At 39.0% G+C, this 19811-nt stretch overlaps 3 protein-coding genes across 3 annotated transcripts; 2 read left to right on the top strand and 1 right to left on the bottom strand.

The window, feature by feature from the left end:
- The first annotated feature begins 884 nt into the window (after window positions 1-884).
- Window positions 885-2484, top strand: LOC103971914 (tricetin 3',4',5'-O-trimethyltransferase-like). The gene is made up of 4 exons (XM_065091335.1): window positions 885-1375; window positions 1466-1776; window positions 1865-1932; window positions 2049-2484. Exons 1-4 carry the CDS (start codon window positions 960-962, stop codon window positions 2340-2342), a joined length of 1089 nt encoding a protein of 362 aa, XP_064947407.1. The 5' UTR covers window positions 885-959; the 3' UTR covers window positions 2343-2484.
- Window positions 2485-11369: 8885 nt separating this feature from the next.
- On the top strand, window positions 11370-13810 carry LOC135597809 (flavone O-methyltransferase 1-like). The gene is made up of 4 exons (XM_065091326.1): window positions 11370-11853; window positions 11928-12238; window positions 12342-12406; window positions 13473-13810. The coding sequence occupies exons 1-4, from the start codon at window positions 11438-11440 to the stop codon at window positions 13767-13769; spliced, it is 1089 nt and encodes a 362-aa protein (XP_064947398.1). The 5' UTR covers window positions 11370-11437; the 3' UTR covers window positions 13770-13810.
- A 1869-nt stretch (window positions 13811-15679) lies between these two features.
- Window positions 15680-17598, bottom strand: LOC103971934 (caffeic acid 3-O-methyltransferase). The gene is made up of 4 exons (XM_065108898.1): window positions 17104-17598; window positions 16686-16996; window positions 16519-16586; window positions 15680-16170 (listed from the first exon to the last, which is right to left on the bottom strand). The coding sequence occupies exons 1-4, from the start codon at window positions 17520-17522 to the stop codon at window positions 15877-15879; spliced, it is 1092 nt and encodes a 363-aa protein (XP_064964970.1). The 5' UTR covers window positions 17523-17598; the 3' UTR covers window positions 15680-15876.
- Between the last annotated feature and the right edge of the window lie 2213 nt (window positions 17599-19811).

The following is a 19811-nucleotide window of genomic DNA, read 5'->3' as shown; positions in this document are numbered from 1 at the left end:
ACTAGCGTATGTAGTGTTTATCGCAATACTGAAGGTAGCGAATTGATTCGAGATAGTGGACCCGATGGCCGTTAACCACCTGGACTTAGCCCATTTAAGATATATTAGAAACATAATCATAATCAAATTGGATATATATGGAAAAGTTTTCATTTAAGATATATTAGAAACATAATTAAAATTGGATATGATTTAATTTTCAAATCCGGCAATCATAATATACTCTAACAAATTCTATGTTAACGTTGGTTGAAGATCGATTCGTATAAATAGCAAGAGTTACTTCACTATTGGTGCATCTTTTTGGCGTCGAGTTCGGAAGAAGAATACTATACGAGTCTACCCGATTTAAAGAACACGGACCGGTGATTACTAGTGGAACCAATTAGATAGAAGTTTCAAAAGAAATCTTGTGGGCGTCAGCCACGTTATTGTAGAGGACCGGTAGAGTACTCACCGTAAGGTGATCGGACTGTCACGCATTTATCCAACGAGCTCAAGTCAGATGTTGACTACATTTTTAAATGGCATGCATTTTCCAGTGACGTGAGGACGTACGCCCCCGCCGGCCCACATGAGTGAAGGAGATCGGTCTCCGCTATCATATCTGATAGTGCCCACACTGCCAAGGCGTCGACCAAAGACTCGTCTACAAGATGATTGCATATCCAATGCCTGAATAGTCTTCACAACTAAATCTTGTTCGAGATCTAATTTCACGTATATAATATACAATATGGATACTAGTTTGAATAGTCAAATGTATGCCAAACTAAATGCAGTGAAGGTTAATTTCATGCTCTTTCTTCGCCACTTTTCCACTGTTTCGATAGTTTGCTAGCGCGTGGTGCGACTTTTACGGAGTAGGTCAGTGTTTCGACACATATAAATCCCATCCCAAAGATAAAGCCCCTCCCAATTGATCCGACGTTCAGGTCCATCATCAGTTCTTGGTGAGAATGGAATCCATCAAGGACATGCCGCAGCTGACACCCGAGGAGGACGAGAAGGCAAGCATGTTCGCCCTGCAGCTGGTGATGGGTTCCATCCTCCCCATAACAGTCAACGCGGCCATGGAGCTCGAGCTACTAGAGATCATCGTCCAGGCCGGCCCCGGCGCCAAGCTGAGCCCCACCGACGTGGTGTCCCGGATGCCAACCGAGAACCCCGAGGCGGTGGCCATGGTGGACCGGATCCTCCGTCTGCTCGCCGCCTATGAAGTCGTCAGTTGCTCTGTCGAGACCGGCCACGACGGCCATCCCTCGTGCAAGTACGGCGCGGCGCCTGTGTGCAAATACTTGACCAAGAACGAGGACGGCGTTTCCTTGGCAGCGTTGAGCTTGTTGAACCACAACAAGATCAACATGGAGAGCTGGTAATCCAGAAAGCCATCAACTACTCTTTCTCGTTTCTTCTCGCACTAATAGTTGTCTGAAGATTGGTTCTGCTTCGGCAATGATCGTAGTTACTCCTTGAAGGAAGCGGTGTTGGAGGGCGGCGCCCCCTTCGAGAAGGCCCACCGGATGACGTTGTTCGAGCGCCAACGCGCCGATCCACGGTACAACAAGCTTTTCGCCGAGGGCATGAGGGGCCACTCTACCATCTTCATGAAGAAGCTGGTCGAGATCTACCGCGGCTTCGACGACGTCAAGGTGCTCGTCGACGTCGGTGGTGGCACCGGCGCCACCATCCACAAGATCACCTCCAAGCATCCGCACATCAAGGGCATCAACTTCGACCTCCCTCATGTCATTTCCAACGCACCACCCTACCCAGGTCGAAAGCTTACAACCCACGCGCTACTGTTACAGTACCACCCATTGGCTATTATTTAGCTCACATGCTTGGGATACAATGGCTGCAGGTGTCGAGCATGTCGGTGGCGACATGTTTGAAAGAGTTCCGAGTGGAGGAGACGCCATCTTCATTAAGGTTAATACTTTTGATAATAACGTTTTGCTTACTTGGAGCTGAGGATTCCCCTCAGTCAAAAGACAACTATCGTTGTTATCGTTAATATCTGATTTCATGACGAAATGACTTTGCAGTGGATCCTTCATGACTGGACTGACGAGCAATGCATAAAAATATTAAGAAACTGTTGGAAGGTTCTGCCAGAGAAAGGAAAGGTGATGGTGGTGGAATATATACTCCCCGTAATCCCGGAGTCTAACATGATCGCACAGGGTATTTTTACCCTAGACATGGTCATGATGATCCAGACTGGAGGGAAAGAACGGACACAGAAAGAGTTTGAGGCGTTGGCAAAGGAAGCAGGGTTCATAGGATTGAAGGCTACCTATATATCCATGTGTGTCTGGCTCATGGAATTCACAAAATAGATCAGTACCTATACAAAGTCCTGTGGTTGTGCTCTGATCGGAGTTCTGTCCTTCGTTATTGGAAGACGGCCTGAATAAAGTTTGCTACGGTTTGAAACAAAGAATAAGATACTTTGTAGAAATGCATTTGAGCAGAGCGTTGACCAAATCAATTGCACTTCCAAAATCATCGTGGCCAACTGACGAACTCTAGAAATGTGGTGACGCGTGCCTAAAGTCAACTGTCGCTTCTCGTGACGACCAATAATCCTTCAGGAACGTCACACGATGCTTATCAGCCCAATCGTGAAGAATCCACTGCGTTTGCATAATAATAATACAGGACAAGTAACACAGACTAATCTCACTATAACCATCATTCAAAATGTAAACAATTGACATCCCGGATTGATTTCTCCATTAATCTAGTGATTCGATGAATGAGTAAAATGTCTTATGCGGAGTCAGAATCAATTTCCTCCTCGACACAATCAATCAATCAGCATGGATTTGTTTGGGTTGTGTTATAGTCATCGAGTATTTGTCAAAGTTGGTGCACTGCTGTAATAAGTCGCGATCACAGGTTATTGAAGTGGGATTGTTCGTGGTCCCTAATTTATTGGCAGAGCCGTGTGATTGATGCGGAAGCCAGAAGGAAAATAGTGGTAGAATATTTTGCGTAGTGATCGAAATATCAAAATTGATCAATACAAAAACAAAAAGAGAGAGGATAAAATTTATTTTATCATATAGTTAGTGTTGTTGATAAAAAAAATAATTTTAAATTTTTAACATAATAGTTGGTTATACAAATACAAATATTTTTTTTTATTAAAATAGTTGGTAATATATCTAAAAAAGATAAGAGAGTTTTAAGTATAGTAACTTGTGTTTACTTTAATAGTACAGAATGAAGACATATGTATTTTTGTGCAATATTATAGGTGCGTTACAAAAGGAGAGAAATTGTAAGCCACATCAATCTCACAGAGTTGAAATTGATTTGTGGGTCAATAGGATGGCTGTTTGGGCTGCTGCATTCCATGGTCGGTCATGTTGGGTTTACCGCTCTTCACTCCAAAGGATTGGTCATGTTGGATTTACCTCTTTGGTCGGGCGTCATTAGTGATTTCGCCTGGTGACGAGAGATTGCTCTCAAGATTTGGGTTCATCGTAAGATCTCGTCGGTGTCATGATATTTTTCTCAGGTGAAGGTTTCCTACGTACTGTTTTCTTTCCGAAACAGGCAAAATTATAAGTCTTGTAGTGATCAGAAGAGTCCGTCCTCAGCTCGAGGAAAATGGCATCTCCCGGGAACAGCTTCAAACATGTCTCCGCTGACGTGCTGCACTCCTGCAACCAAACATGATCGTGAGCGTGTTGATGTTGATAGGAAGAGGGGATAGAGATATCAAAAGAGGAAGAGTATGACAAACTTTAATCTTCTATATTTCTCTTAAGAAAAATACTTTTACAATTTCAGAAACTCTATTACACTCATGACCCAACATATGGGGTTTATATAGTCCCCAAAGATACATTATATTAATTGTATTCAAGATGAATCATTCTCTTTCAAGAAACCTTTTCAAGAACCAATAACCAATTTGACTTATCCTTCTATAGACTTCTAATCTATTTTTTCTTCTTGATGTAATGATTCTCCCACTTGATGCAATGAACCTTGTTATGATACTTGAACAAGTTTAATTCCAACATTCTCCTCTCTTAAACTTGTTCCATCCAGCATGCCAAGTTTTCTTCGAAGTTGTTGAAATATTTCAATTTTAAGAGGTTTTGTGAGTATATCAGCCACTTATTCACTTGTCTTGACATGATGTATCTCCACTTCTTTATTTTTGATATGATCTCTTATGAAATGAAATCTTGTATCGATATGCTTCGATCTTTCATGATAGACTGGATTCTTGGCTAAGGCAATAGCTGATTTGTTATCAACATAAATCTTGGTTGACTTCTCCTATGGCATATGAAGTTCTTGGAGTAATCTTCTTAGCCATATTGCATGACAAACACTAGAAGAAGCTGCTATATATTCTGCTTCACAACTTGATAGAGCAACGATTCGTTGCTTTTTTGAAGACCAAGTGAATGTAGCTTCACCAAAATAAAATACAAATCCAGTTGTACTCTTCCGATCATCGTAGCTTCCGGCCCAATCACTGTCACTATATCCAATGAGCTCTAACTTTTTAGATGATGAATAGAACATTCCATACTCAATTGTTCCTTTGATATATTGTAAAATTCTTTTAGCGACATTTAAATGAGATGTCTTTGGAACTTCCATAAATCTACTTATCAAACCAACTCCAAATAGTATATCAGGTTGAGTGCATGTCAAATACCTTAAACATCCAACTAGACTTTTATAATAAGTTGGATTAATGTATGTACCTTCACCTTCCTTAGTCAACTTGGTGCCATATTCAACAGGTGTATCTGTAAGATGACAATCTTCCATAGAAAATTTCTTTAAAACCTCATTTGCATAATTTTCTTGTGAGATAAAAATTCCTCCATTATCTTGTATAACTTCGATACCAAGGAAATAAGTCATTAAGCCCAAGTCGATCATCTCAAACTCCTTTTTCATAGAGTGCTTAAAATCTATAATCATAGAGCTACTATTGCCTGTAAATATTAAATCATCTACGTATAGGCATACAAACAAGATATCTCCGTTAGAGTTAGATTTCGTATAGAGAGCATGTTCATGTGGACATTTAGAAAAATCATTTTGAATAAAATAAGTATCTATTCGAGAATTCCATGCCCGTGGGGCTTTTTTAAGCTCATAAAGAGCTCTCTTTAACTTGTATACTTTGTCTTCTTGTTCTTGAATAATAAAACCAGGGGGTTGTTGAATATATACCTCTTCTTCAAGAACTCCATTAAGAAATGCTGATTTGACATCCATTTGTAGAATCTTCCATTTCATTTGAGCTGCTAGAGAGATAAGTAATCTTACTGTCTCCAATTGAGCAACTGGCGCAAATACTTCTTCATAATCAATCCCATATTGTTGTTTATATCCTTTCGCAACCAATCTGGCCTTGTATTTCTTCACCTCTCCTTTTGCATTTCTTTTTGTTTTGAAGATCCATTTAACACCGATAGCTTGGTGGTCTTCTGGAAGTGTAGTAAGCTCCCATGTATTATTTTTGTTAATTGCATAAATCTTTTCATTCATAGCTTGTCGTCATTTTTCATCTCTATAAGCTTCTTCAAAGGTTAATGGATCATATCCTGCAAAAAGACAAAATAAAGAAAGTTCATCATTATTAGTATCAATCTTTCGAGTCACATCATATAGGTCCTGAATCGGTCTTGTCCTATATGATGTGACTCATATAGCTTGTCAATCTTTCGAGACAAAATAAAGCTTCTTTCCTTTAACATACATCGGACCATATTAAGGATAGACACCATTTTTTTTGAGGTGTGTATGGCATGGTGAATTGATGTAGAATTCCATTATTTCTATAAAAACTTTCAAATTCATTTGATATATATTCACCGCCCCTATCTGTTCTTAAACATTTAATCTTACAACAACTTTGTCTTTCAACCAAATCCTTAAATTCTTTGAATTTGCTTAAAACTTCTTTCTTTTCTTTTAACATATAAACCCAAGTTTTTCCACTATGATCATCAGTGAAGGTAAGAAAATACCTACTTCCTCCAAGTGATACTGGATTGATAGGGCCACAAACATCTATGTGCACTAGATCAAGTCGATTCCATGCTCTTTTTGTCCTTCTCACTTTGAAAGGCTTTCTTTCTTGCTTACCCATGGCACATACTTCACACAATTTTGTTGGGCGATCAATTTTTGGCATTCCTGTCACTATATTATACTTCTCTAGAAGTTTCAAAGCCTCAAAATTTAAGCGAGCATATCTAAGATGCCAAAGTGTAGAGATATCCTCAATATCAGCTTTAAAATAATTTGATTGATCAAAAATACTTATATGCAGAGGAAACATTCTATTCTGTGTCATTTTCACATGTGATATCATTGTTTTATTCTTATCACGAATTGAGAGAGCCATATCTTTCATCTCAATTTCATAACCTTTTTCAAGTAATTGTCCCAAGCTTAGAATATTATTTTTCATATCAGGAACATAATAAATATCTGAAATACATAATTCTTTGCCATTATTAAGTTCAAGGAGAATTTTACCTTTGCCTCTTACTGGTCTTTGAGACAAATCACCAAATATAATATTCCCGGAATAACTTGTATCCATTTCTGAAAATAGCTCTTTGATGCCACACATGTGATTTGAGGCTCCCGTATCTAGATACCATGTCATAGACTGATCATTTTTCAAATTTTCATAACTCATTAGCAAAACTTGATTTTCCTTCTTTTCTTCCTCAACAAAATTTGCCTTATCACCTTGATTGTTAGGATTATAATAACATTCATAAGAGTAATGTCTATACCTATTGCAAACATAGCATTGTATTTCAGACCTTTTAGAGTTTCTGCCACGTCCACGGCCTCGGCCACATCCTCGACCATAACCTCGGCCTCTTTGGCTATAATTTTCTCCAACATCTTCACTGTTTGGAGATTCTTGATTGGTTTGATTTCTGGCTCCTCTTCCTCTTTGTCCTCGTCCTCTTCCTCTTTGAGAATTCGATTCTCTTTTATTTTCAAGAGCAAACTTAGCTTGTAGTGCTTGCTCCATAGTTTTCTCTTCTCCTCTTTTTGTAATCCTTTGTTTATGAACTTGAAGGGAACCCATAAGTTCTTCTAAAGATATTTTTTCCAAATCTTTAGATTCTTCAATCGCAACAGCAATAAAATCAAATTTCGGATCTAGAGATCTCAATATTTTTTCTATTACTCTCTGATCATTTACTTGTTCACCATTTCGTCTCATTTGATGAACAATAGAAATGATTTTTGAGAAGTAATCAGAAATAGTTTCAGAAGTACCTTGTTGTAGTTTTTCAAACTCGGCTCGTAAAACTTGTAGACGAAGTTTCTTTACCTTATCAACACCACCGAATGCTCTTTGAAGCATTTCCCAAGCCTCCTTTGAAGTATTTGCTGGAGCGATGATCTCGAACATTATATCATCAAGGCCTTGGTAGATTATGAACAAAGCCTTTTTCTCATTCTTCCTTTTTTCTTTGAGTTGTTTTCTTCCTTCTGCATTCATTGCTCCTTCTTCTGCTGGACTTGGTTCAGCAAATCCATCTTCTACAAACTCCCATACATCTTGGGAGCCTAGAACAACCTTCATTTGGATGCACCATATGTCATAATTTTCTTTTGTCAATCTGAGGATGTGGAGTTGGATGTCACTTGAGGAAGAAGTCATAGCTTAACCTATGCTCTGATACCAAATGTTGATGTTGATAGGAAGAGGGGATAGAGATATCAAAAGAGGAAGAGTATGACAAACTTTAATCTTCTATATTTCTCTCAAAATATTTATATTTATCTATATCATAATCTTCTATTACGTCTCTTAAAATTAAACTTCCGTGGATCACCCCCTAAATGAGACAAAGAAAAATCAATGAGGACGCATCGCATGCCAATCATACACAGTTCCTGGTAACTGCTGCACCATTCTCCCTGGTCACACCTGCAACCCACAAGCTAAAGCCTCCTCCCTCGGCAGTGACAGCTCTTGGCACAGTCTCCCTCCATTACAGGCTTGTAAGAAGCATTATAGGTCAGCTGGACCCAGTCACAGTGTCCTTGGTGAGAGTGAAGACTCATTGACAGCCTCTCTGTTAATTCTTCGATGGCTGGAGTTTGGTGCTTTGGCAAAGTTGGAAGCTGCTTCTGATACCGTTCACTTGTTTCATGACTTTATTCAAAGAAGCCCAGCTTTATGGCATGGCATGATGGAGATAGGAAGCCAAAGCACCGGATTTGACATGAAAGACTCGTTGTCTAGCTTCAAGTTTTATATACACTATGAGCTGTGTCATGGGGGCAGCTAACGACAGCTTGGGTGTCTTGGTGGCCGAGGAACTCCACCGACTCGAGCACGAAGAGGTTGCTGTCGGAGCGGAAGGCCACGGCCTGGTGCTTGTCCGGCCTCGCGGTGTTGGCGAAGGTTAGGTCCCGGGCCATGAAGCCATCTCCACTCGCCTATGGACAAGCAAACGGATGAGAATCGGTTACACTAAGCGATAGGAGTCGAATACTTGATGCTGTCCTCTGCAATCAGATGAGGTCAATCATCTCGTGACTGTGATCGACGATACTTTGATCCGTGACAAAGGACAGAGACAAGCTATGATCGAAACTGCAAAGAATTTGCATGCGTGAGAATGCAGTCATCCATGGTCGATGCCAAGAGAGTTCAGATGCACGCGTGGGACAGGTTTTGCTGCCATAAGGTCTCCTCGCTGGGAAGGAGTAGGTGATGACTGCTGTATCAAGTCATGGCTAGTCATAGCAGTGGGTGTGGGCTGGTGGCCCACAAATTCAACTCATAGTGGGCTTCACCCCCTCTTAACTTAACCCTAATTAATAAGGAAGGGTGTGGTGGCTGTGTTTTGGAGGCAGAAAAAGACATAAATAGGGCAGCAACGTGGGAGAAGAAAACAACCACGGGATTCCAAAGAAAAGGAGGAAAACAAGAAGGAAGAAAAAGAAAGGGAAGAATACAAGGACAACGCAGAGAGGCTGTTCTTAATCATCTAGCATTGTTCTCATCTCAGGTTAGATCAAATCTACAGTAGACTCTTGCTGTGATTACTTGGGGATGTTTTAGATATTGTAGACAGTGACGTGATCTTTGTATCCTAGTTATTCTCTTGTGAATATTGCTAGGGTTTAGGGTAAGAGATTGAGATTTGTATATTCATTATTCTCATAGTGGATTATCTCTAGTTTGTCCCGTGATTTTTACCCTTCACATTGAAGGGATTTTCCACGTATATCTTGATGTTCTATTTGATTGTAGTTTAATTTAATTCTGCTGTATATTACGATCTTTTAGTATTTGTTCATATACAAAGGTTTTTCCTGTTTATATCCCCATCAGTGGGAAGACATCATTTTCGTTATTATAACTTATGATATACTATGCGCAAAGCATCAGGTGGAGCTCTAAATTAGATGTATGTCCTGTCAATTAGTAAAGCATTAATCGCTGCCTGAACCGCTCCAGTAGTGTCCCCGACAGCGGGAGCTCCTTCTGGGAGGCCTCTCTGCTTGGTGACGCTGAGGTGGCGTCTGGCAAGAACCCATCCCTCTCGGTTTGCGATGGGGCCTAGAGCGAGATGTCGACGCCGTAGCGTTGGTGGGTGGCCACCATGGTGGTGGCGCCATTAGTGACATTGGCGAGGTTGATGGGGAAGGTCATGGCGTCCGCGACCTACTGGGTATCATTGACGTACTTGAGGGCAGACCAACAATCGTACTGGTAGAGTTCCGCGTGGGTGAGCAAGATGGAAAGAGAAGGGGAGTAGGAAATCGGTCAGTAGTGCAGCCGGAGGGGAAGGAAGCAGTTTCTGTTAAAGCCTCTAAGCTACAGCGAGCAAGAAGTTTATATAAAATTAAATGAAATTAATAATTTAAAAGATAATAAAATTATCTTTTAATTCTTTTCATTCGTGTCACGTGATAACATATGTCAATTTCGAACGACAGTGTATGAGGTCATCACAAGACTGTTCATTTGCCGACATCATGCCAACATGGATCAGTTTTGCGGAGATCCACTGTGTCAAACGTAGACAAATAGAACCTACAAGAATGCATCGTAGTCTTAGGTGCCGAGATGGCTTAACCTTTTGCTCAAACTATATCTAACAACGAAGAAGGAACGGTGTTGGCTAATGTAATCAACAAAAATAAAATTTAAAATTTTTAGCCATTCCTATGTTATGACGAGTGATATGTCCTCCTTCAAAGACACCTACAATATTTTAGTTTAACAAACTTTAGAGTTGGTACTTAGGGGATATCAATGTTGGAGGAATTTGATTAAGTTATCCTTAAATCTCTAGAGCCACATTAGAAGACTAATCAATATTAGTCTTACTAAATAATTTAATGTATGATCCTTTCATAATACTTTCCTTAATAAGTGGTATACATTTATAATGTGTGAAACACAATGAATTGAGAGAGGTCTTCACCTTATCAATTCCTCCAACGAGGATTGATGGATTTGAACCCCTAACCCTTTTGGGTTCAAGTCTATCAAAGGTATCTATAAATTTCTAAATTATGTATGTTCATCAGGTTGATTGGAATGATTAGAGGTTACTTGATAGATTTATTTTATTTTTAAGGTGCTTGTTTTGGAGGTTACTTAATTGGAATGTCTGTCGTTCAAATATCTAAAACACTTCACGTGTTTATTATTCAATTTTTTTAAACATTCAAATATATATTTTTTAAGTAGTCATCGGTTATCTTTTTCGCTTTTTTTAAACGTGGCTGATCACATGATCACTATTATATTGTAATTCTAAGAAAAATATGTCCATCCATTATTATATATATTAGAAGAAAAGGATGGATAAGGACTCAAATTTTTTCTTTCATTAATAGCTCCAATATACTTGCCAACTTGATCATCGGAACGACATGGCATGCGCATGAGTTCACATCGACTGGATCCACAAGTTACGTATTTGCAGGCAACCCAAAGGTTAATCTAATGTACGAATGACATGATCAATCTTGTCTCGAAACTTAACTCGTGGTAATCGGCCGACACGACCAATTCAAGTTGACCGGCACGTTTGTTTCGTGAAGCTGTTGCAGTTGTTGCTTACATGGATACAACGGTATACGAATGATACCAAACGTGTCATATCGAGGAGGGAGAAACGTCATCTTCATTGGATGATGGAGAAACACGTCAATAAGTAGTACATGCTACCACTGTCATGCCGTGAAACACATTTTTTTGACTACGGGCTGCGTATGTCATATCGCTGTCATATTAATGCGTAGATGATCGGTGTGTTGTCCGTCATCTTATACTTGATGTTGTAGCACAGTATAAAGTCATACCCCTTCCTCTTCCCCCGATCCACGCTCAAGTACTATACCCTTCCTCTCTTTGCTCTTCTTTGTTTCCCAGCTCATAGGCAATATGCCGGCCACCAACGACGTGCTGCAACTGACCGCAGAAGAGGAGCAGGAGGCGTGCGCGCGCGCCCTGCAACTGTCGTGCGGCGCCGTCCTTCCCATGGTCCTCAAGGTGGCCATCGAGCTCGGCCTCTTACAGATCATCGTCAAGGCTGGCCCAGCCACTCCACTGAGCTCCGAGGAGATTGCCGCCCAGCTGCCGAGCGAGAACCCGGAGGCTGCAGCCGCTTGGGTCGATCGGATTCTCCGCTTACTCGCCGCCAACAAGATCGTCGGCTGCGTCGTCGAGGCCGGCGCCGACGATCGCCGCTCGCGGAAGTACCGCATGGCACCCATCTGCAAGTATCTCACGGAGAATGAGGATGGTTCTCTAGCTAACCTGCTTCTGATGCATCACGATAAAGTCTTCCTGGATTTATGGTATTATTCTCACTCGTTACTGGAGAGAGAACTCACTTGGTTTCAGTAAAAAACGCTGAAGTTTCTGATGGCAGGCACTACCTGAAGGGTTCGGTCTTGGACGGCGGCCTCCCGGTGATGGCCGCCTACGGGATGTCGTCTTTCGACTACCAAGGCACCGATCCACGGTTCAACAAGATATTCAACGAGGCCATGCGGGGCCACACCGCCGTTAACGTCAACCAACTTCTCCGCACCTACGGCGGCTTCGACGACGTGAAGGTGCTCGTCGACGTGGGCGGTGGCGTCGGTGCCACCCTTGGCATGATCACTTCCAGACACCCCCACATCAAGGGCATCAACTTAGACCTCCCGCACGTCATCTCCGGCGCACATCCCCTGCCAGGTCTGCTTATGTTGATCCCTTCGACCATAAACACCAACCAACCTAACTGAGAAGAAGAGTTATTCTCTGGTGGATCTCCGTTCACGTTCATGTTTGGTTGCAGGAGTGCAGCACGTTATCGGAGACATGTTTGAAGCTGTTCCCAGTGGAGATGCCATTTTCCTCAAGGTAAGGATGAACTCTTCTGATCACTACAATAATTTTAATTTGGTTTGTCAAGGTAAGACGACAGGAAGTTGTAGACCCTTTACCTGGGAAAAAGATCATGACACCGACAAGTTCTTATCATGAATCTTGAGAGCAAAATCGCTAACGACGCCCGACCAAAGAGGTAAATCCAACATGACCAACCCTGTGCAGTGCAGAGCGCCAAACCCCACCTGACCGACCCTGTGGAAAGCAACCCAATCAGCCATCCTGTTGACCCACAAGTCAATTTCAACTGTACGAGATTGACATGATTTCCAATCTCTTTCCTACAATTTGAGACTCACATACTAACCTAAAATATCGCAAAAAACACCTTAATCAGTGACTTGGGTTCATTCCGTGCTATTAAATCAAACATAAGTAACTACACTTAAAACTCTACTCAATTTTACAGTTGTAGTCTTATCTTTTTTTAATATATATTACCAAATATTTTGATAAAAAATGTATTTATATGACCAGCTATTATGTTATGAAGTTATAAAAGTAGCAAAATCATTTGATCAATTTTGATATTTTGATCACTGTGTGAAACATGCTACCACTATTTTTCTTTTGGCTTCTGCATCAATCACATGTCTCTGCCAATAAATTAGGGACCATGGACAGTCCCACTTCAACCACCTATGATCTCGATTGATTGCAGCAGTGCATCAACATCGACGAAGACTCTGATGAAAAGAATAGATGATAAAGAATAAGTACCGAAGAAATTTTATTGAAAAAATAAAAAATACTTTAATACATTAACATATTATTGAAAGTTTTATTGAAAAAATAGAAGATTTTTCTTCAATAGAATAGAGAGATTTTTTCGAAAATTTTATCTTCTATCAATAACTATTGCAACCCAAAAAAATCCATGTCGACGAAAATTGATTCTGATTCCGTATAAGACATTTTCTTAATTCATCGAACCTTTAAATTAAGAGAGAAATCAATCGGGGATATCAATTGTTTATCTTTTGAATGATGATTATAGTGAGATTATTCCGACTTATCGTATGTTATTATGGAAACGCAGTGGATTCTTCACGATTGGACCGATGAGCATTGCGCGAAATTACTGAAGAATTGTTGGAAGGCTCTTCCTGAAAAGGGGAAGGTGATCGTGATGGAATGCATTCTTCCAGTAGTTCCAGAGGCGACTCCGAGAGACCAGTACATCTACCAGTTAGATATCTGCATGTCGACCTACAACATCGGGGGCAAAGAGAGAACGGAGCAGGAGTTCCAGGCCCTGGCAATGGATGCCGGGTTTTCCGGATTCAAAGCTCTTCCTATGTTCGCTGGGACATGCATCATGGAATTCACAAAGTAGACTAGGGAATTTGAACTCTCGGCTTGATTGTTGTGCTTCAAGATTCTGTTCTTGATAGAAACTTTTATTTAGTAAGTTAAATAAACTTCCGATAAGACCCGTTGGATCGAAATGCTCTACTACTTAGCAATGTGGCTTGATTATTGTGCTTCAATATTATCTTCTTGATGAATACTTTTTATTTGGTATGCTTCAAGATTCTGTTCTTGATGGAAACTTTTATTTGGTGTGCTAAATAAACTTCTGATAAGATCTGTTGGATCGGAATGCTCGACTACTTAGCAGAGAGAGATATGCTTCCCAATGTGACAATCGATGAACTAAAATTATTTCATCGATGAAATATGTAACTCAAATTATTCAAAGTTAATATATATTGAGTTAGGCATCGATTCGATCTAAAAAATTAAATAATTAAATTATGAGTTAGATTTAAATATTTGTTACTCGACTTTCTCAATATTTATCAACGTGGTATTAATATTTTAGTCTTTTCTTCAATTTCTTCTCACAAATGAATATTTTCTAACATTATCTCCTATGTCGCTCAATTGTCTGTCTTTTGCTTGTAAGGATAGGTGGTGTGGACAAAGTCAAATTAGTCAGAGTTAATATATCGATCAATTAAATAAGATTGTTTGGTATAAGGATTGCACGTAAGAAAAAACTATAGAAGTTATAGTTTCCTTTTATAGTTTTCTCATGTTTCTTATTGACTAAAATTTAACATATGATAAATAGAATCCAATTATTGTTCTTGGATATTTATTTAATTATCTATATATATATTTAAATTATAAAAATATTTATTTTTCATATGAATGTATGATTTATATTTCATGATTACAATTATCATGAGTTTTTTTTCTACTGATTAATGTTCAATAATTATTATGGTTATTATTTTATTATTGAACTGTTTAGACATAAATTAAATTAAAAAAATCTAATGAATATTATTTTAATTTATATCTCTAAGTTTTATCTAATTGATAGCTTCCAAGATGACCTGGGGTGATAGACTTATGATATTTAAATTATAATGAAGGTCATATCATTTATAGAATATTTTAAACTATAGTTTATATTATTATATTAGTTTTGTAGTCGTCAAAATGGTATAGATTAATAACTGATAAAATTATATTAAAGAATTAATTCCAAATGATATTTAAAAAATAATATTTAAAATGACACAAATGATTATAAGATTTAAGAGAATATATTTCAAATAATTATGTGATGAGATATGATGATACTATTTTAGATATCCTTACAGTTTATAGTTATATACCTAAAGATAGTAATCATATTTTTTTTTAAAATATATTGACTATGATTCGAACTTATTTTCTTATGAAGGATTACGTACACTTTTCTTATAAAAAAAAAAGTGTGAGTATTGAAACTTATTGTTTATATAAGAAAGGAGTGAGTCGTTCTATGCAAAACCTATTATATATTGTACATGTGAAATTAGATCTTGAACAAAATTTAGTTATGAATATTGGATACAGCCTTATATGATATTGGATTGTTTATGAACTCAGCATATGGAAGAATTTTAATTTTGTCAGATAATTACACTTATCCCTCCAATAAATTTTTTCTTTTTCTTAAATGCTATTTGAGTTTGAGCAAAACTGATTAAAACCATTTCGAGAATATTTTTTCTTATCCCTCCTATAATGTTAACACTTGTAGGATAAGACCAAACAAAAAGAATTTATTCCGCTTTACCACTGCTATTTGAGCTCGAGAAAATTTGATTACAGTCTAATAAAATTTAAAAAATAATTATTAAATTATAAGCTGACTTTATATGATGGTTAGGTCATGTAGAACTATTATAAATCCTATTCAAATCTCTGTTTGAAATGTGAACTTTTTCCAACAACATACGAGCAAAACCTTCATAAACATATAACTTTTAGAATCTTATTACAGCACTGTCGCAAAGTCTGATTTCAAAGCGTAGCAAAGTCCATTCGGAGGTCTCTCGACCTCGTGGTGGCTTACTATAGCAGCAGGGAGCTGAAAGCAATACATAAGGCATGTATACCTTCTACTCTACTACAGCAGCACATGACATAGATCATTCTTTTATCTACTTTGTGAACTCCATAACCCAAGAATAGAGAGATATGTAGGTGGCCTTGAACCCTGTAAACCCTGCTTCCTTCGCCATTGCCTCAAACTCTTCCTGCGTCCTCTCTCTCCCTCCAGTGTGTATCATCATCCCGATGTCCAAGGGAAAAATACCTTGCGATCTGGAATCGGGCTCCGGAATCACGGGAAGCAAGTATTCCACTACTATAACCTTCCCTTCCTCCGGCAAAGCCTTCCAACAGTTCTTTAGTATTCTCGCGCACTGCTCATCAGTCCAGTCGTGAAGAATCCACTGCAAAATAACGTCGATAAAGACTAATGAGTTGTCAAACTTGTTGCGAATAGATGCATAACTCCGCGTCTCCACCCTATGAGGAAGCGGAGGACGATATTTGTGCCTTGTGTGCTTTTTCTTTGACTCCATCTCCTCGATCTTAAAGTGTAAATATTTTTCCTTCATTCTTTTTGATTGTTTGTCCCGCTTGATTTACCCTTTTCATTTGGTTGATTGATATGTCTCGAGTAGTTTGAAGAGTGGTATCTTTCATTAATAACCTTCAAATTTTTTTGATAAGTTCGACATGCTGCCTAACCAAAACCTCAAACATTAAATGAGTAAGGAAAAAATCTAAATGTTGACCTTCATGAAAATGGCGTCTCCTCCACCCGGAATGCTCTCAAACATGTCGCCGCTGACGTGCTCTACATCTGCATGGAGCCAACGCATCCCAAGTTTATGAATTCTTTTGCTTCGTTGTAAGAGGTAGGCACTATGACAGTGACGAATGTCTGATATAAATGGCGAACCTGGGTTGGTCGTTGCGCTGGCGATGACAAGAGGGAGGTCGAAGTTGACGCCCTTGATGTGCGGGTGCCTGGAGGTGATCATGTGGAGCGTGGCGCCGGTCCCGCCGCCGACGTCGACGAGCACCTTGACGTCGTCGAAGCCGCGGTAGGTCTCCAGCAGTTGCTTGATCAAGATGGTGGAGTGGTTCCTCATGCTGTCGTTGAACAGCTTGTTGAACCGTGGATCGCCGCCGTGGTGCTCGAACGCCGTCATGCCGTGGGCCTTCTCGAATGGGATGCCCCCCTCCAACACCGCATCCTTCAGGTAGTACCTGCGATCGTTGTGGAGGCAAAACCAATAAGCTGATTAATCCTTCGGCCAACTTTTTAGTGCGAGAAGAAACGAGTAAGAGTAGACGTTGTTGGCTCCGTCGACTACCAGCTCTCCATGGTGACCTTGTCGTGGACCATCAAGCAGAAAGCGGCCATGGACACGCCGTCCTCGTTCTTGGTCAGGTACTTGCAGACAGGCGTGGCCCCGTACTTGCACGAGGGGCGCCCATCGTCGCCGGATTCCACAGAGCAACTGACGACGCCGTTGGCGGCGAGCAGGCGGAGGATCCGGTCTACCATATCGGCCGCCTGTGGGTTCTCGGTGGGCAGCTGGGTGGCGATGTCGTCGGGACTCAGCTTGGCGCCGGGGCCAGCCTTGACGATGATCTCGAGGAGCTCGAGCTCGATGGCCACATTGAGAATCATTGGGAGGCAGGATCCCGTCACCAGCCTCATGGCGAGCAAGCGTGCCTCCTCCTCCTCCTCGGGGCTCAGCTGCTGCACCACTCCCTTGGTGAATCCCATCCTTACAAAGAGAGATGATGATGAGGGAGGCGATAATGGAGGAGCTCTATAAACCCGGATCAAATTGATAAGGGAGTAATCGTTGGGATGAGATTTATATGCGTCGAAGCACCGAATATCTTAGCGCAGAGGTACGCAAAGTTCAAATGTCTTGATGCATGCATGCCATTGGCGAGAAGATTAAGAGCTCTAGATTTATTGTGTCATATTTTTCTTGCAATGCATACTTTATGTGTAGCAGTTTAGGCAACTATTTTGTTTTCACAGAAGATAGAAAAAGAAAACAAAACAAAGGAATACTTGTATACTACAAGTAGGAGGATTGCTCACGTTGCTTGATCATGACTACGAGATCGCCAGACTATCACGGAGATGACCAAAAGGCTCATTGAAGTCAAACGTGGATATGCTGACTAGTCACACGTATGATATATTTATTAAATAGTAAGGGTTTAAAATGTCAAGTGAAATATTTTGAATGTATATTTTATGTGTAGTAGTTTAGGCGACTATTTTGTTTCGACTTAAGATAGAAAAGGAAAACAAACAAAAGAATATTTGTATACTACAAGTAGGAGGATTGATCACGTCATGACTACGAGGTCGCAATACTATCACGCAATGACACGCTGACTATTCCTACTTTATGCAATGTTGGAATAAGTATATGATCGGTACATCTTATATTAGTACTGTGATGATGTATCAAATATATTTATCAAAGACTAAGAATTTAAAATTTTAATTGATATATTTTGAATATATTAGTTAGTTTAATTTATAAAGATTTTGATCCATAGTTTATGTAAGGTTCTAAGTTCCAATTTTATCTTTATTTTATTTTATTTTTAAATAAGTAAATACTGATCGATCATATCTATCCATCATATCCATGCATTGATACTGATCGATCATATCTACCCATCATATCCATCATATAAATTTCTAAACTATAAATATGTTCATGAGGTTGATTAGCATGCTTTGAAGGCTATTCGATAGATTTATATTACCTTCGAGATCTTCGTTAAAATTCATCGGCTCTTAGCTCTCTTTTTTTATTTTTGGAAACATCGCTGGTCACATGCCTACTAGTATATTACAATTCTAGAAAAAAATATGCCCATCCGTTATTATATATATTAGAAGAAAAGGATGGATAATGATTCAAATTTTCTTTCATTATGGGAACGACATGGCATGGCATGCGCATGAGTTCACGTCGACTGGATCCACAAGTTGCGTACAACAATGCCGTATTTGCAGGCAACCCAAAGGTTAATCAAATGTACGAACGACATGATCGATCTTGTCTCGAAACTTAACTCGTGGCAATCGGCCAACACGACCAATTCAAATTGTCCGGCAGGTGGGTTTCGTTAAGCAGTTCCAGCTGATGCTTACAATGATATAATGGTATCCCAAATGTAAACATTCTTTCCATCCAACCATTTGTTTCGTATCATCTTTTCATGGGTGTGATGCTCGGAGGAAGGAGAAACATCATCATCATCGGATGAGGGAGAAACATATCAATAAATAGTTCATGCTACCAGTGTCATGGCCGTGAAATGCAATTCATTTGAATACGGGTTGCGTATGTCATATCGATGTCATATTAATGCGTAGATGATCAGTGTGTTGTTCGTCACCTTACATTTGGGATATGCGTATGTCATATCCCAAATGTAAACATTCTTTCCATCCAACCATTTGTTTAATTTATAATTTTATTAAATTATATATATTTACATCTATGATGAGATAATCAGATAAAAAATTAAAATTGTCAGATATGACAAGGATGGTAAGTTTTATGATATTGTCTTGATGAATTGAATCATAATTTTATGTCTTTTGTTAGATTATTAGAATAACGAGGTATTTGTGCTTAGTATATCTTATCAAAAGTAACACAACAAAATGAAATTACTGAAAGACAAAATCATACTCTTATGGATATGGTTATAAGTATTATGAGTTATTCTTTTATACTCGAATTAATGTGAGTAGAGACTCCATAAGGATATTCAATTTATATGAAAAATAATTAGATTCAAGGATTATATTTAGATATTTTATTATTTATCTAAAAAAATCATAGGAATATTTATTTTATTAACTTTATCATAGTACGATGATAATTAAATTTGGTAATACAAGATTCTTAAAAAATAACCAATTAGTGAAAATAAAAATTTTAAAATTTAATCTTGATATTGAGAAAATACATGTCGATACTCTTTTATCATTTTATATTCGAGCGATTATTGTTTATTAAATCACTAA

This window comes from Musa acuminata, chromosome BXJ1-2, assembly GCF_036884655.1.
Source record: "Musa acuminata AAA Group cultivar baxijiao chromosome BXJ1-2, Cavendish_Baxijiao_AAA, whole genome shotgun sequence".
NCBI classification, from domain to species: Eukaryota; Viridiplantae; Streptophyta; class Magnoliopsida; order Zingiberales; family Musaceae; genus Musa; species Musa acuminata.
The sequence above is the reverse complement of the archived record's forward strand: the minus strand, read 5'-3'. Positions and strand labels throughout refer to the sequence as shown.

Bases quoted from the DNA above. Each gene is read 5' to 3' on its own strand.
- LOC135597809 (XM_065091326.1), top strand. From the start codon at position 11,438: ATGCCGGCCACCAACGACGTGCTGCAACTGACCGCAGAAGAGGAGCAG. The intron at 11,854-11,927 runs GTATTATTCTCA...TTCTGATGGCAG, and splicing joins AAAGTCTTCCTGGATTTATG to GCACTACCTGAAGGGTTCGG. The intron at 12,407-13,472 runs GTAAGGATGAAC...ATGGAAACGCAG, and splicing joins GAGATGCCATTTTCCTCAAG to TGGATTCTTCACGATTGGAC.
- LOC103971914 (XM_065091335.1), top strand. From the start codon at position 960: ATGGAATCCATCAAGGACATGCCGCAGCTGACACCCGAGGAGGACGAG. The intron at 1,376-1,465 runs GTAATCCAGAAA...CAATGATCGTAG, and splicing joins AAGATCAACATGGAGAGCTG to TTACTCCTTGAAGGAAGCGG. The intron at 1,777-1,864 runs GTCGAAAGCTTA...CAATGGCTGCAG, and splicing joins CAACGCACCACCCTACCCAG to GTGTCGAGCATGTCGGTGGC.
- LOC103971934 (XM_065108898.1), bottom strand. From the start codon at position 17,522: ATGGGATTCACCAAGGGAGTGGTGCAGCAGCTGAGCCCCGAGGAGGAG. The intron at 16,997-17,103 runs GTAGTCGACGGA...CAACGATCGCAG, and splicing joins AAGGTCACCATGGAGAGCTG to GTACTACCTGAAGGATGCGG. The intron at 16,587-16,685 runs GTTCGCCATTTA...GGCTCCATGCAG, and splicing joins CAGCGCAACGACCAACCCAG to ATGTAGAGCACGTCAGCGGC.